Genomic DNA, 12,917 nt, shown 5'->3' with positions numbered 1-12,917 from the left:
TGCTCCCCACAACCTGCCACAGGCAAGGACTAAAATTCTTCTCCCCAGGCCAGCCCACTCAGCCACCCAGCAAGTGGAGCTCCTGGCTTGGATGGGCTCTGCAGCGGGATGGCTCAAGGAGTCAACCTCAGACAGGGTTTCCTTATTCCAGTGACAGTGTTCCCCAGACTCTAAAAGCAGAGATGCTTTTAAGAGCCCTTCACATCTCTGCTCCCATGCACATCCTGGCAGCTTGCCCAAGTCCAGCCCTTCTCCTAGTACCTCGGGACTCTGAGCCCCATTTGCCCCAAATCTTGAGAGCCAAGAAGAAGCATGGGACAAGCTGCCCCAGTGCTGCAGGGATCAGCTCAGTCTCCAAGGAGAGGCTTGAACACCAGGGCGCCTGGCTCCCAAGATGCCCAGCCATGGCACTAGCAGCCTGGCATGTGCACAGCTGGCAAGATGCTGCTCCCAACAGGCAAACAAAACCCCAGGGAAAGGACACACAGCCAAGTGCAACCCCAGCAGACCCATTGGTAGTCGTGTCTGTCACTGCCTGCCATTTCTGCATTCACAGCAGGACACAGGGCCTGCCACATGGGTTTATTGGCCTGCAAATAAAACAGACAAGAAATCTCCTGCACCAAGCAAGATGCCCTGAGCTGCTTCTTTGTGTCCCCCTGCTCTGATCCTTGCAAAGGAAAGGGTGTGCACAGAGCACATCCCAGGTCACCATCACATGCCCACCTGCATCCAGCTCCTACCTGTGACACAGCGACAATGTTGGCAGCATAAGGCGGCAGGTCGTACTTGCACTCCCGGCAGATCTTTTTCAGGGTGGAGACACTGGAGATGGAGAGCTCGGGGTTGCCCAAGGCTTGGAGCACCAGTGGCAACACGTTGTTAATCATGACAGGGTGATCAGCCAGCCACTCGGACAGGGACCCTGCATACACAGACGGGATCAGACTGCAGGACTGCACCACAGGCTCTTGCTCTCTGCATTCTGCGATGCCCAGCTTGGCTTTTCAGCACTGGTATTGCTGGGCAGGTGTGCTCTCAGGGGGGCTTTCCCTCCCCAGCCCAGCCCGCTCACCGATAGTGAACATGACGGTGTCGGCAAGCTGCACGTTGCTGATGCTGATCCGGGGAATGAGGCCGATCAGTCCCGGCACCACATCGGAGTAGTTTACGTCGATGGTCTCAGCAATGGACTGGAAGCCATACAGCAAGGCCTCCGTGTGCTGCCGGGGTGGGAGAGGCACTGTCAGAGCCATGTACTGAGCCCTGATGTGCAACCCGGCCTCAGCTCCAGGCACCAGCTCAGCACCCTTGCAGTAGCTGAAGAGGCTGATCCCTGGGCAGCACTAAGGACAGGGATGCAGAAGACCTATTCTTCTCCACAGTAGACCCCAGAGAGCCTGTATGCGTGCTGGCAAGCTGCTTATGCTCCTCACCTCTGTCATGTCCCTTTGCTTTCGATGCCCCATGGCAAGGACAGGTCCCCGAGGGCTGGTAGCCATCAGCCTGGCACCCAGGTCCCCTTGCTCACCTGCCATGTGGACGGCTGCTCCGTGTTGGTCAGGAGACGTCCCAGTTTGTCATAGAGGCTGCTCAGGAGCTCAGCGCCCAGCATCTCATACACGTACATCAGCGTGTCAGAGATGTCCACCCTGCAGAGAACATGGCTGTCTCCAAATGCTGTCCCCATCCCACGCAGAGAGCTCCACGTGTGGACACATCACTTTCCCTCCTGCTGCCAAGTAAGGCACAGGCACTGCCCATACAGGCACACTGCCCCAACCAACAGAGCGATTCCATGGCCTCTTGGGCAGGGTAACTGGTGCTGTGCCAAAACACCAGCTCATTTTCACAGTACCACCATAGGCAAAACAACTCTTGATGGAAGGAATCTCCTCTGTGTCCCTCCTTGGCTCATCTTACAGCACTCAGTCTCCAGGGTGGCAGAATGCTGCCCCTGCATCCTCACCTGCCTGACAAGCAAATCCAAACCTCCCACTTGTACCTGTATATCCGAAACTGCTCCTTCTCATCCGAAGACCAAAAGCCATACTCCTCGTCGGAGGGGAACTGGGCTTTGTGCAGCAGCACGTCCACCAGCTGGAAGTAGACAGGCCTGTAGACCTGCTGGTACACTGCCTGCTTGTCTGGTTCAAAGGAGAGGATATCGTCCTGGAGGCAGGAGGAGGAATAAATACATCAGGTGTTGCAGGGAAAGGAAAACGGAGCTAATATGCCTCCTGCATAGGGGACTCAGGCACATCTCCCAGGGCTGGTGGGACCTGTCACACCTTGGAGGCTGCATTTCCAGCTCCCTGAGATCCACCTGATGCTGTGCCCTTCTGCAGTGGCAGCATTATCCGGAGGCAAGATGCCGGAAGCCCCAGAAGCTTGGCTGATCCTCGGACAGCATCGTTATAGAGGGTGGCAGTGTCCTGCCATGTCCTATCCTCAGGAGCACACCTGCACCAGGAGCATGCGTGCCTCAGACTGCTGTGAGAGAGCTGCCTGAGCACAGCACTCTCCTGCCTGTGCCTGTAATCTCAGACCCATCTGGAGAAGCAGCAAGAGGTGGTGGGAGCCTCAGTCTGGCCTCACTCAGCAGAGGAGCTGCCGGCACGGCACTGACTGCACGCCCTGCCCTGCCCATGCTCGGCCACGCCACATTGCATTGCAGGGGATTGGAGCTGAGGGATGAACTGGAGCTAAAAATAGAGCACAGCGTGGCAGGCCTGCTCTGCAGATCCAGGGAACACTGACCCTGGGAGCAGGACCCCACACTGGGCAGCCACTAGAGCCATGTCCTTGTTCCTGCCTGCTGCAGGCATGCAGCAAGGAGCTAAACAACCAGGTCTGCTGCTGGGAAGAAAAAAATTAACACAAAGTTTTAATTAGTTTTGTTAATGAGGCCCTTAAAGGATGGCTCACACTTCTAAGGAAGACTGGTGGCAGAAAAAGCCACAGGGCCAGCGTTTCCTAGGTATGTGCCCTGCCCCAGCTGCAAGTGCAGGGCAAGGAGTGGGGACATCAGAAATCCCTGGGACATATTAAATCCAGGCCAGACCCCAGTCCCCATGCACTGGTGTCTCTGGCCGTGCCTGGAGGGCAGAGCCCAGGCAGGCTGTCCACAATGGCCACTGACCTGCAGCGTGTACCAGAAGGTGAGCGTCAAAGAGCTGGTGGTTTCGTTGACGGGGTAATGTCCAGGGATGCCAGTGCAGAACATGATCATGTTGACCAGGGCCAGGAAACTCTGCCAATGCTCCACCTGGTCCAGGAGGGCCCTGGGAAGCAGAGGGCACAGTCAGAGTGGCACCTCTGCTGTGAGCCCAACTCCTCTGCCCTGACACATGTCACTGGGTGAAGGATAGGCCCTGGACAAAGCAGCATGTGCAGAACAGCAGGCTGCTCCAAGCTCACTCCCTCTCCTGGGGACCATCCCCAGCACTCACCGGGAATGGTTCTCCCCCAAGGCCACAGCGATGCGGCAGATTCCATGCGACGTCTCCATGTCCCCACTCTGGACCGCCTGGCGCAGCTGCTCTTGGAGCCCCAGCACGGGCGGGATGAGCTTGAGGAGGGTGTTCACATACCTGCAAGCACAGCCTGAATCAGTGCCAGGCATCACCTCCCTGGCATGGGCTGCCACGCTGTCCATCCCTCCTGATGCTACCCCAGGGCTCCTGCCCAGCTTTGCCTACTTGAAGGCCGCTTTGTGCAATGGGATGTATGCAGGAGCCCTCACTGCTTACATGAACTCTCCTTGCAGCCTGTGGCATTAGGACAAGAGCTGCAGCCCCAAGCACTGCTGCAGCAGAGCCTCTGCAAGTGAAGAGAAGTGCTGAGCCAGTGACCACCAGCTCTGTGCAAATCCCCCACTGCACCGCAGTGTGGGCCCCTGCCTCTGCCCACCCACACTTGCCAGCAGGGCTGCCAGCACCCCCAACCTGCCACTGCCCCAACCAGCTCTGAGTGAGCTGTGCCTGCGCACAGCAGCATCGATGTGGAGCAGAACAGCAGCGAGGGCAGACCTGTGAGCTCTTCCCACCATGCTCGAGCCCTCAGAGCTGCACAGAGGCAGTCCAAGCTGCCAGCGGGAAACCACGTGACTCTCCAGGTTGGGCGCATCCAGATTGTGTGCCGTGTCTGGGATGAACTGGGCAGCCACCACTGGGGACTCCCACCCAGGGAGAACGGTGGCCCCCGGCACATCCCTTGGCCCCCACCTTCCCAGGCTGCCGCAGCCCAGTGCAGCACAGCTCTCCCACATCCCATCCTGCACATCAGCCTCCCCTCAGATGCCTGTAAGGGATGGTAACCAAGGAAACAAGGAAGAGGCAGCCAAGGTGAAAGGCAGCCCAGGGCCCCCGGAGAGAGGCCATGCTGGAGGCTGATGAGCAGCCTGCCTTTTCCCTGCCATTTCCCTGCCCGCCCAGGCGTGTTATCTGCAGCCGCAGCCTGCGCTCTCTGCCCGCCCCCTACACGCAGGTGCGGGGCTGAGGATGCCTGGAGTGGGAGGCACACATGATGCCAGCTCTCCTGTGCCTATCCTGGTGAAGAGATGTGAGTGCTGACACCAGGACAGCCACACATCCACCCCGGAGTGGCAGGGCAGCTTTTGCTATGGAATACTTAGGACAGAACAAAGCCATTGGTGCCACCAGGGCAGGGACAGAGTTGTGCTGGTGGTGGCAGCTTTCTCTGTGGGTCAGCAAGAGAAGACAGAGGAAACAAGGTGTCTACAATCCCAGTGGTCATCCCAACATTCCCTCTGTGCTGCTGGGGGTCACCCTCCCCTTTCCCTCTCCCCCAGAGAAAATCACAAAGCAAAGGGTTTACTTTTGCATAAACCATTTTCAAGCCTCTATGAGTGATGCATGTGGCAGCATGGGGGAAATGTGATGACGGAGAATTTGGAAATGTAACAGCTTTTCTCCCTGGGAACCAATGCTGCATGGAGGGAGGCCCAAGGGAGCCAGGGCAGTGCCCAGACAAAAAGGCACAGGGAACCTTGCACTGCTCCAGTGTAAGGCAAAGCCATCCTTCCTCCACAGCACTGGGCTCACATTACCCTAGGGACGTTTTTACAGCTTTATGACTTTTCTGACTTTTTCTGACAAGGATCCTGCTTCTGCTGGTTACCTTGAAATCCTCACAGTGCAGGTGCCAGGACCTGAACTGATCCTCTGGAATCCCTGCACAGCCAACAGAGATAACCACCTAGATTTGCTTCCATGCTGCAATCCCATGTTACTGAAGACTTCTAGAAAATGTTGGGTGAACTGTGTCTCCTGAGCAGCATCTTGCTCTGTGGATGCAAGGGTCCCCAGCCAGGAGGGAAATGCTTGCTCTGGATGAGTTGTTTTAACCAGTCACCCAAGACACATGGTCAAGTCAGCCAGAGCTGAACTGCCCTCTTCCATATCCAGAAGCATGGAGCTCCAGGTCACTCCACCTGGTCAGTGCTGCTTTCAGCCCAAGGGACGAGGTGATGCCACATCCCTGACCAGGTGCAGAGCTTGCCCCAGGAGGCAGACACTGCACTTGCTGGCCTTGGTGCCAGCCATCACTTCCCACCCTCCACACTACTGTCAGGCAGAAGACAAAAGCATCCTGGCTCAGGTGAGTCCCTGGATGCCCAGCTTGTTTCCAGCAGCCAAAAACTGTGAATGTTTGTGAAAGAGTATATGAACATGGCAGGCACATGGTGACTCTTGCCCCTGTAGTTCCCTGCAGTGATTTGTCTTAGCCTTCCTGAGTAAGATTTGCTATCCTGGTATTTAAGAGCTCAGCAAATTTTGCTTTCATGAGTTTGTCTGGTCCCTTCTCAAAGCCCAGTGAACTGCAGCATTTGCAGCTCCCTCTGTGGGACCAGCACCTCCTTCTGCTCTTCCCACAACCCTCCCCAAACTGCACCAGCGTGGAGGACAACCTGTAGAGGGGAGAGACGGGCATATGGGACAATCTCATCCCTCCTGATCCAAAACCTGAACCACAACTTGATGAGATAATAACCCAATCCTATTAAAAAACCTGTTTCTAATGAAGCTCTTGGAAAACTCTTCAAGTGAAATTCCTCTTCAAAAATTCAGCACCAGGTGCCAAGACCAGAAAGAGATGGGCTGTACACCAGGCAATCCCAAAGGGACACCTGCAATCCTGCCAGCTCCACCACTGCAGCAACACCCAGCTGCTTTCAGAGAGGAGACTCATTGCCCAAAATCCACACTCCATAAGTCCCACCAAGAGCATACACCACATGGAGGGCCCTACCCCACTCCGACACTATCACTGCACTACAGGAGCATGGCCAATTCCACACGCCAGCTCTCCCCCTGCAGCACGTGCTGCCAAGCTCTCTGACCCACTTAGCTGAGGGGATAATCCTCAAATGAGATGGCAAATACAGCCCAAGCCTCTCCTCTGCAAATGAGATGAGACAGTATCTCCATTCCTCCCCTTCTACAACTCAGGAGCTTCCCACCACCTTCAAGAGCAGAGGTGTGCTCAGGGATGCTCCAGTGCCACCTCCTAGTCCAGCCTCCAAGGTTTCTTCTCAGGAATGCCATGTCCTAACAGAGGAGCAGCATCAAGACTCCAGCAACGCCCGGCATACCCTCTTCTCTGGGTGCACAGGGCTCCCACCCACCTGGCAGGTATAGAGATCAAACACTTTGCACCTACACATCTCTGGAGCATCATCTCTAGTAACACCTCAGAGGCAGGCAGGAAACCACCCGCTGCTCCTTGTAAGCAGGGAAATGGGAGCTGCCAGCACAAGTGACTTACCCAAGAGTGAGGCAGCACCAGGGCCACGTGGTCCTTATCCAGGAGGTCACATCTGCCCTTCTCCACCTGGACACAGGTGCTGCAGCAGGAGAGCTGCCTTGCAAGGTGGTGCTCCCCTGGGAAGATGACCCACAAGCTATCTAACCCTCAAAGTCAGAAGCCAAGTTCAAGAGCCACTGAGCTTTCTGCTGGTGGCAGAAGCACACCTGCATGATCACCTCTGCAGCAACATCAGTGAAGACAGCCGGGAGGGAGCGAGGGGGGAAAGACACAGGGTCCAAAGTACTCAGGGAACCCATGGCAAAGTGCTGAGCCCCAAAATCAACCCTCTCATGGAGCAATGCCCTAATAAACTCTGGAGAGGACCATGGCAGCAGCCCATCGCCAAGAATACTCTGAGCCTGCAGCCAAGGGCCCTGCAGAAACAAAGGAGAGACCATGGAGGAAGAGAGCAGTTGAAAAGCAGCAGGGATCTCCCAGACTATCAAGATAAGAGACAGAAAGGTCAGGAGACTCCCTGGGGGCTCTGGGAAGAGCTAGATCCACTTTGGCTGAGTGACAAAGCCATAGGGGTGGGACAGCTGGCACTAGGGAAGGCAGGAGGAAGAACACAGGATACTGGACACAAGAAACAAAGGGGAGAAGAGCGCCCACCAGGGCTGGGAAGCAGCCGACACCACACGCTGCCTGGCAGGACACCCCTGAGACAATGCCACCGCTGTCCCCACACCCCGGGGCAGGAGCTGCACCAGGCTCACACACTGGGTAGCCTTTCAGGCCAGCTGCCTGCCCTGTCCTGGCCTCTCCCCGAACGCCTACAGACAGGAGGGGGCTCTGCATGGCTGATGATGTCTCTAGGAAGAAGGATGGAGAGCAAGCACTGAAGATTCTGTAAGGGAGCAGCCAGCACGGTAGGTCTGAATGAGGCCAAAAACTGCATGGCAGGGTCAGCACAGAAGCAGAGAGGAAACCCCACTGTCAGCCACACTTCTCACCACAATTCACTTTGAAAGCTCAACAGAAAACTCAGCTTTTTAATGCAATCAAAGACCAGCACTGCAGGGCCAGGCTCCTGCACACAGGTATGGAATCATGGCCAAGGGACTTCTGAGACTTAAGGGAAATGAAAAGCAGGAAGACAGTCCAACATTTCAGAACTGCAGGGTACCTTCTCACACCTTCTCACTTTCTGCCCCAGACCTGCGACAAGGGTTTGGGCTGGTCCACAGCCCTTGCCAGGCACAAGAAAAAACAGCTTGTGATCACTTTTATAAACACTAGCAAATGAGGCAACCCCTCTGCCTATCCAGCAACACATTAAAATCCTGATGGGTCCCTTTGTGCACCAGGATTTGCAGTCCTCAGATGAAACTCCTCATCATTGAAAAGGATACCCCCCAGGCTGCCCTAGGGCTGGGGAACATGCAGGCTGCCCCTGCCCTTAACCAAGGGGAGGACTAGGGCTCACAACTGCAGTGGCAGCATCATTCCCACCGCTGCAGAGGGCTGGAGCCTGCGCGATGTGCAGCGATGCACAGGGATTCACAGTGGCAGCAGCTCAGCCCAACCTTCAAGGAAGCCTTCCTCTTTGGAGGAAGGTTGCTAAGCAGCCAGGAGGGATGTGGCCACGGGAACGGAGATGTCCTGTCCCTTCTGCAGGCATTGGTCCCGAGAGCTGACAGCAGCTCAGGCAATGCAGCCAAGCAGACAAGCTTGGAGCCTCACAGCACAGCCCCAGCAGGACCTGCCCCAGCTCCCAGCTCAACTGCTCCAGGGGCAGCCATAGCCACAGACAAAGGATGAGTCCTTGGCTGGCACAAGCTGTTGGAGCCAGGAGGAGGGAAAGAAATGACAGACCTGGTTTTATTATCTCTGCATTGAATCAGCTCCTTGGCTGGACCAGCAGCACAAGGCAGAGGAAGGACTCTGAACTGCTGGCAGGAGTCAGGCAGCTGCTCTCTGGTTGGCTGCTGCAGGATCTGACATGAGGAGCCAGAAGCACGCATCCTCCTCTGCTTGAGAGGCCAGGGTGGACATGGGCTGCAGCTGCCCAAGACTACATGGTCCCTACAAGTCAACCACAGCACAGAACCTTCCAGGACCAACCATGAGAAACTAACAGCCTCCAACTGCTTTTGATTCTCTCCAACTTCCAAACCCTGTCATCATTACCTTTGGAGCCAACAATAGCTAGAAAAAAGCCTGAGATTTCTCCTTCCCACCCTGTTTCCCCACTGATGTCCAGGAGCACCAGCCTGCAGCACACAGGAGACGCTGCCCTTACCTCTGCGCATCGGGCTGGGAAATGGCATTGACCACAGCCTCCACTGCTGTGTCAAAGAGCTCTGGGTCCTGCAGAGAGGTGAAAGCTGCCTGGATGAGGTTCTCGCAGTCCATCAGCGGGATCTCCAGCTGAACCCAGCTGGAGAAGCACTTCAGCACCTTCTGCTTGATGAAACCCGGGGAGTCCTGCTGCTGCAGCAGCTGCTCCAGCAAAGGGAAGACGGAGCCGCACTCCTGCGCCAGGACGCTGCGTACCTGGCCCTTGCGGTACTGTGGAAGGCGGCTGGTCTGAAACTCCTCAGGCAGCACCGTCAGCAGCTCCAGCAGCGCCAGGCACCGCGCCCGCCCGTCCACGTTGGAGTCCTCGGCCTGGAACACGCGCACCATGTCGGCCACAGCGCAGGGCCAGGCCTCTGGCATCATGCTGAGCGCCAGGGAGGCCAACGCCACGCACAGCCGGGTCAGCACGATCTTGGAGCCGCTGGCAAAGCGCGTGATGTGGGTGAAGAGCTGCGACTTGAGGCTCTCATACTGGTCAGCCGGGATGTCGTTCCAGTAACGGGAGATTTTAATGTGGAGAGCGCTGGCACCAAAGTACTGGATCTCAGGCACCTTGTCCATGTGGAGAAGCAGCCAGCTGAAGTGCCATGCCTGGGGGGACACCTGTGCCTGCATCAGCCATTTCTGAGCCAAGTTCTTGTTCTCGATGTTTGGGTCATAATACAGCTGATGGAGAGCCTGGAAAAGAGAGGGAAGCACCCTAGAGCAGCTGAGGAGCACCACTGTGGCCTGTCCTGCCTTGGAAAGGCTTACCAGGAAGGCTCACTAGGATGGAGCCCTGGACAGCCAGCCCCCCTCCCCAGGGCAGCCTGTGTTAGGTGGCCTCCCTTTTCCTATTCTCAGTGAAGCAAGAGTGATCTGGCAGCAGGAGAGGACCTGCAAAGCATCCTTCCCCTCTCTCATGCTTCACTCTAGAAATGTCTTTTCCTTAGTCATTTCCCATCTTCACCTTCACTTGTGCTGGATCTGCCTGCTCCCCTGCTGATGTGCCATCACTGGGGTGGGCACAGGACCCTTCTTCCACATGAGGACTGTAAGGGACATGGCTGACCAGCACTCCTGCCTTCCACCCACACCCGCTCTCTGAAAGGTGTTGTGATCCACAGCTTGCATCTATGAGCCCATGGAATGCAGGAGCCACTGCGGATCCTTGTCTGTCAGGTTATGCAGAGTCCTGAAAGCCCACAGTCACTAAGTTCAGGGATTAATCTCTCCATGAAGCCTCTTCAAAATATTCCCAAACCCACCCAGTTACAGCTGAGCCAAGAGAGCTGGCATCCAACCCTGCCTCTGCCAGTCCAGGGCTGCTCAGTCCAGCTCTCCATATGGAGAAGGGAAACATCACTTACCTGCTTCTGCAGCTTTGTGAGATCTAGTTACTGCTTTGCATAGCTCAGATCCACATGAACAGCTTCACACAGGCTACAAGGCTTTATTTGCAGGGGAATATTATCCAGATATGAAGCCCAACCTTAATTAGCTACTTATCCTGAGTGGGTACAGCCAGCAACCAGTGATGTCCTCACACAAGGAGGGGAAGAATAACTACTCCTTGCCTGAAATCCATCTTCTAGCAGTGAGGATTTCTGCCTGGCACAGCACATTTCATTTCAAATTGCTGACTGCACACGCCAGGAGCAAGGAAAATCCATGGCACCTCTCAGGCAATCAGGCACCCGTCGCACCCTACCAGCAAATCAGACGATGATTGCAGCAGGTGCAGAGGATTCTTCTGTGTCCCCACCCTGGCTCCAGGTCTCAAATAGCCTCCCCCCCCAAAAAAAAAGCTCTATGGAATTCTTGTGGTTCTTGTACCCCAGGAGAGGATTTAAACCCTATTTTTAAGCATACAGAGCTGGCAGCTTGGGGCATGGGAACAAGCTTCCCAAGCAAGAGCTTGTGCCTCCTGCAGCTTCCCAGTGGGAGACCACAGAGCAGGACAATATGGCAGGAACTTTACAGAGTCGGCATTGCTTGGGCCATAACTTGAATCGCCACTGTTCAAGACTGTGACAGGGGAAAATGAGGACAACCTCTTTGTAAGAAAGAGGTTATGAAGTACGTCGTAGGAGACAGACTTGGCCAACATGGGCTGCAGAGGGACAGTGTCTGACCCACTAAAACACGTATCCTGACACAGAAAAGGTTAACCCTAGATAAGCAGGGCACGGGAGAGAGAAATATGTCCCAACAGAGCAAGCCAAGGGGAGACCACAAGCTCTCAGTAGCTAGCCAAACCTTTGCTCTGTTTCCAGTTATCTTGGACTTGGATGCAGGAAGCATCACTCAGCTGCTGGGGCAGAGGCAAGCACTGTCATTCCCTCCAAGCAAAGCAACAATTCACTGTAGAGCAGCAGCTGCAGATGTGCTAAAAGCTCAGCCACTCCTGGGGGTAGGAACCTGGCTCCTACCCCTGCTCTTGTGCTAAGGACTGAGTCATCCTGCAGCAGGGCTGAAGCTGGAGCTCCCAGCCATTACCGGCTCAGTCTCTTACTTGCTCCCATCAGAGCTTGCTGCTTATTTTTCTTCCCAAATAAACCTCACTTGAGATTCCCAGAACGGTGACAACCCACTCCTTCCCTTCACTGCTTGCTGGGCAGTCATAAGGTGAAAAGAGCAGTGCCCTCTGCCTGTTCCCTAGCCCAGGATCCTTCCCCACCTCTTCTCAACCTCTATTTTTACACCTCCATGCACTTTCTAATGAATTTATTTCTTCTATTTTGAAGAGTGCTACCGCTTGGAAAATTGTGGGGAGAAAAAAATCCCTATGCATCACATATTTCAAGGCACAATGTGTACACAGGAGCCCTAAGCTCTAAACCAGCACAAACTATGCAAAACACAGACCTGATCATGTATTCAGGATGGACCTGGTCCACAGTGTTGGGTTTCTGACCCACAAGCTCCCCAACTGCTCACCTGTGCTGGCCACAGAGCTGCTGCATGCCAGTCTCACAGCAGGGAGACTGCCAGGCAAAGCATGGCACTGTGCTCACTCTGGGCACACCACAGCGAGCCCCAGGAGCAATGTATGTGCAGGGCAAGCCTTGCACAGCACTGCAGGTCCATGGGACCATGGCAGGGCAGCAGAGCAGGGGTTGGCAAACACAGTCTGCCTGCCGGGAAGCAGCTGAGGGCTCATCCTCCACCTGGCTGGGGCTGTCAGTGCTGCTGGCTAAGGCCTGATGCTGCCAACAGGGTCTGCTTCAAGCCAGCAGCCTCTGGTGCTTCCATATGATCATCTGACTGAATGGAGAGGAGTGAGCAACCAGGAAGAGCCCAGCATGAGGCTGAGGTGCAAGCAGGTACCAACCCTGCACACACACACCCAGCGCACACACCTCCAGCACACACACCTCCAGCGCACACACACCCAGCGCACACACCTCCAGCGCACACACCTCCAGCACACACACCTCCAGCGCACACACCTCCAGCGCACACACCTCCAGCGCACACACACTCAGTGCACACACACCCAGTGCACACACACCCAGTGCACACACACCTCCAGCACACACACATCCAGCACACACACCTCCAGCGCACACACATCCAGCGCACACACATCCAGCGCACACACACCTCCAGCAGACACACACCCAGGGCACACACCTCCAGTGCACACACCTCCAGCGCACACACATCCAGCACACACACCCAGTGCACACACACCCAGTGCACACACCTCCAGCACACACATCCAGCGCACACACATCCAGCGCACACACACCCAGCGCACACACACCCAGTGCACACACCTCCAGCACACACACACCCAGTGC

At 55.7% G+C, this 12,917-nt stretch overlaps 1 protein-coding gene across 2 annotated transcripts in view; it reads right to left on the bottom strand.

Moving 5' to 3' along the window:
• IPO13 (importin 13) overlaps positions 1 to 12,917 on the bottom strand; it is a 31,837-nt gene that overhangs the window by 12,183 nt on the left and 6,737 nt on the right. For both annotated transcript variants that reach the window (XM_042030515.1, XM_042030514.1), the window contains exons 2-8: positions 9,074 to 9,810; positions 3,453 to 3,593; positions 3,143 to 3,284; positions 2,006 to 2,172; positions 1,532 to 1,652; positions 1,076 to 1,223; positions 744 to 925 (exon numbers count right to left, since the gene is read on the bottom strand). In XM_042030515.1, the coding sequence (XP_041886449.1) occupies positions 744 to 925; positions 1,076 to 1,223; positions 1,532 to 1,652; positions 2,006 to 2,172; positions 3,143 to 3,284; positions 3,453 to 3,593; positions 9,074 to 9,810 (1,638 nt within the window). The remainder of the gene's footprint in view (positions 1 to 743; positions 926 to 1,075; positions 1,224 to 1,531; positions 1,653 to 2,005; positions 2,173 to 3,142; positions 3,285 to 3,452; positions 3,594 to 9,073; positions 9,811 to 12,917) is intronic.

Source organism: Corvus kubaryi, unplaced genomic scaffold (genome assembly GCF_017639235.1).
Source record: "Corvus kubaryi isolate FWS band 111438036 unplaced genomic scaffold, C.kubaryi_AGA036_p1.0 37334, whole genome shotgun sequence".
Classification (NCBI taxonomy): domain Eukaryota; kingdom Metazoa; phylum Chordata; class Aves; order Passeriformes; family Corvidae; genus Corvus; species Corvus kubaryi.
This window is presented reverse-complemented; position numbering and strand designations above follow the sequence as displayed.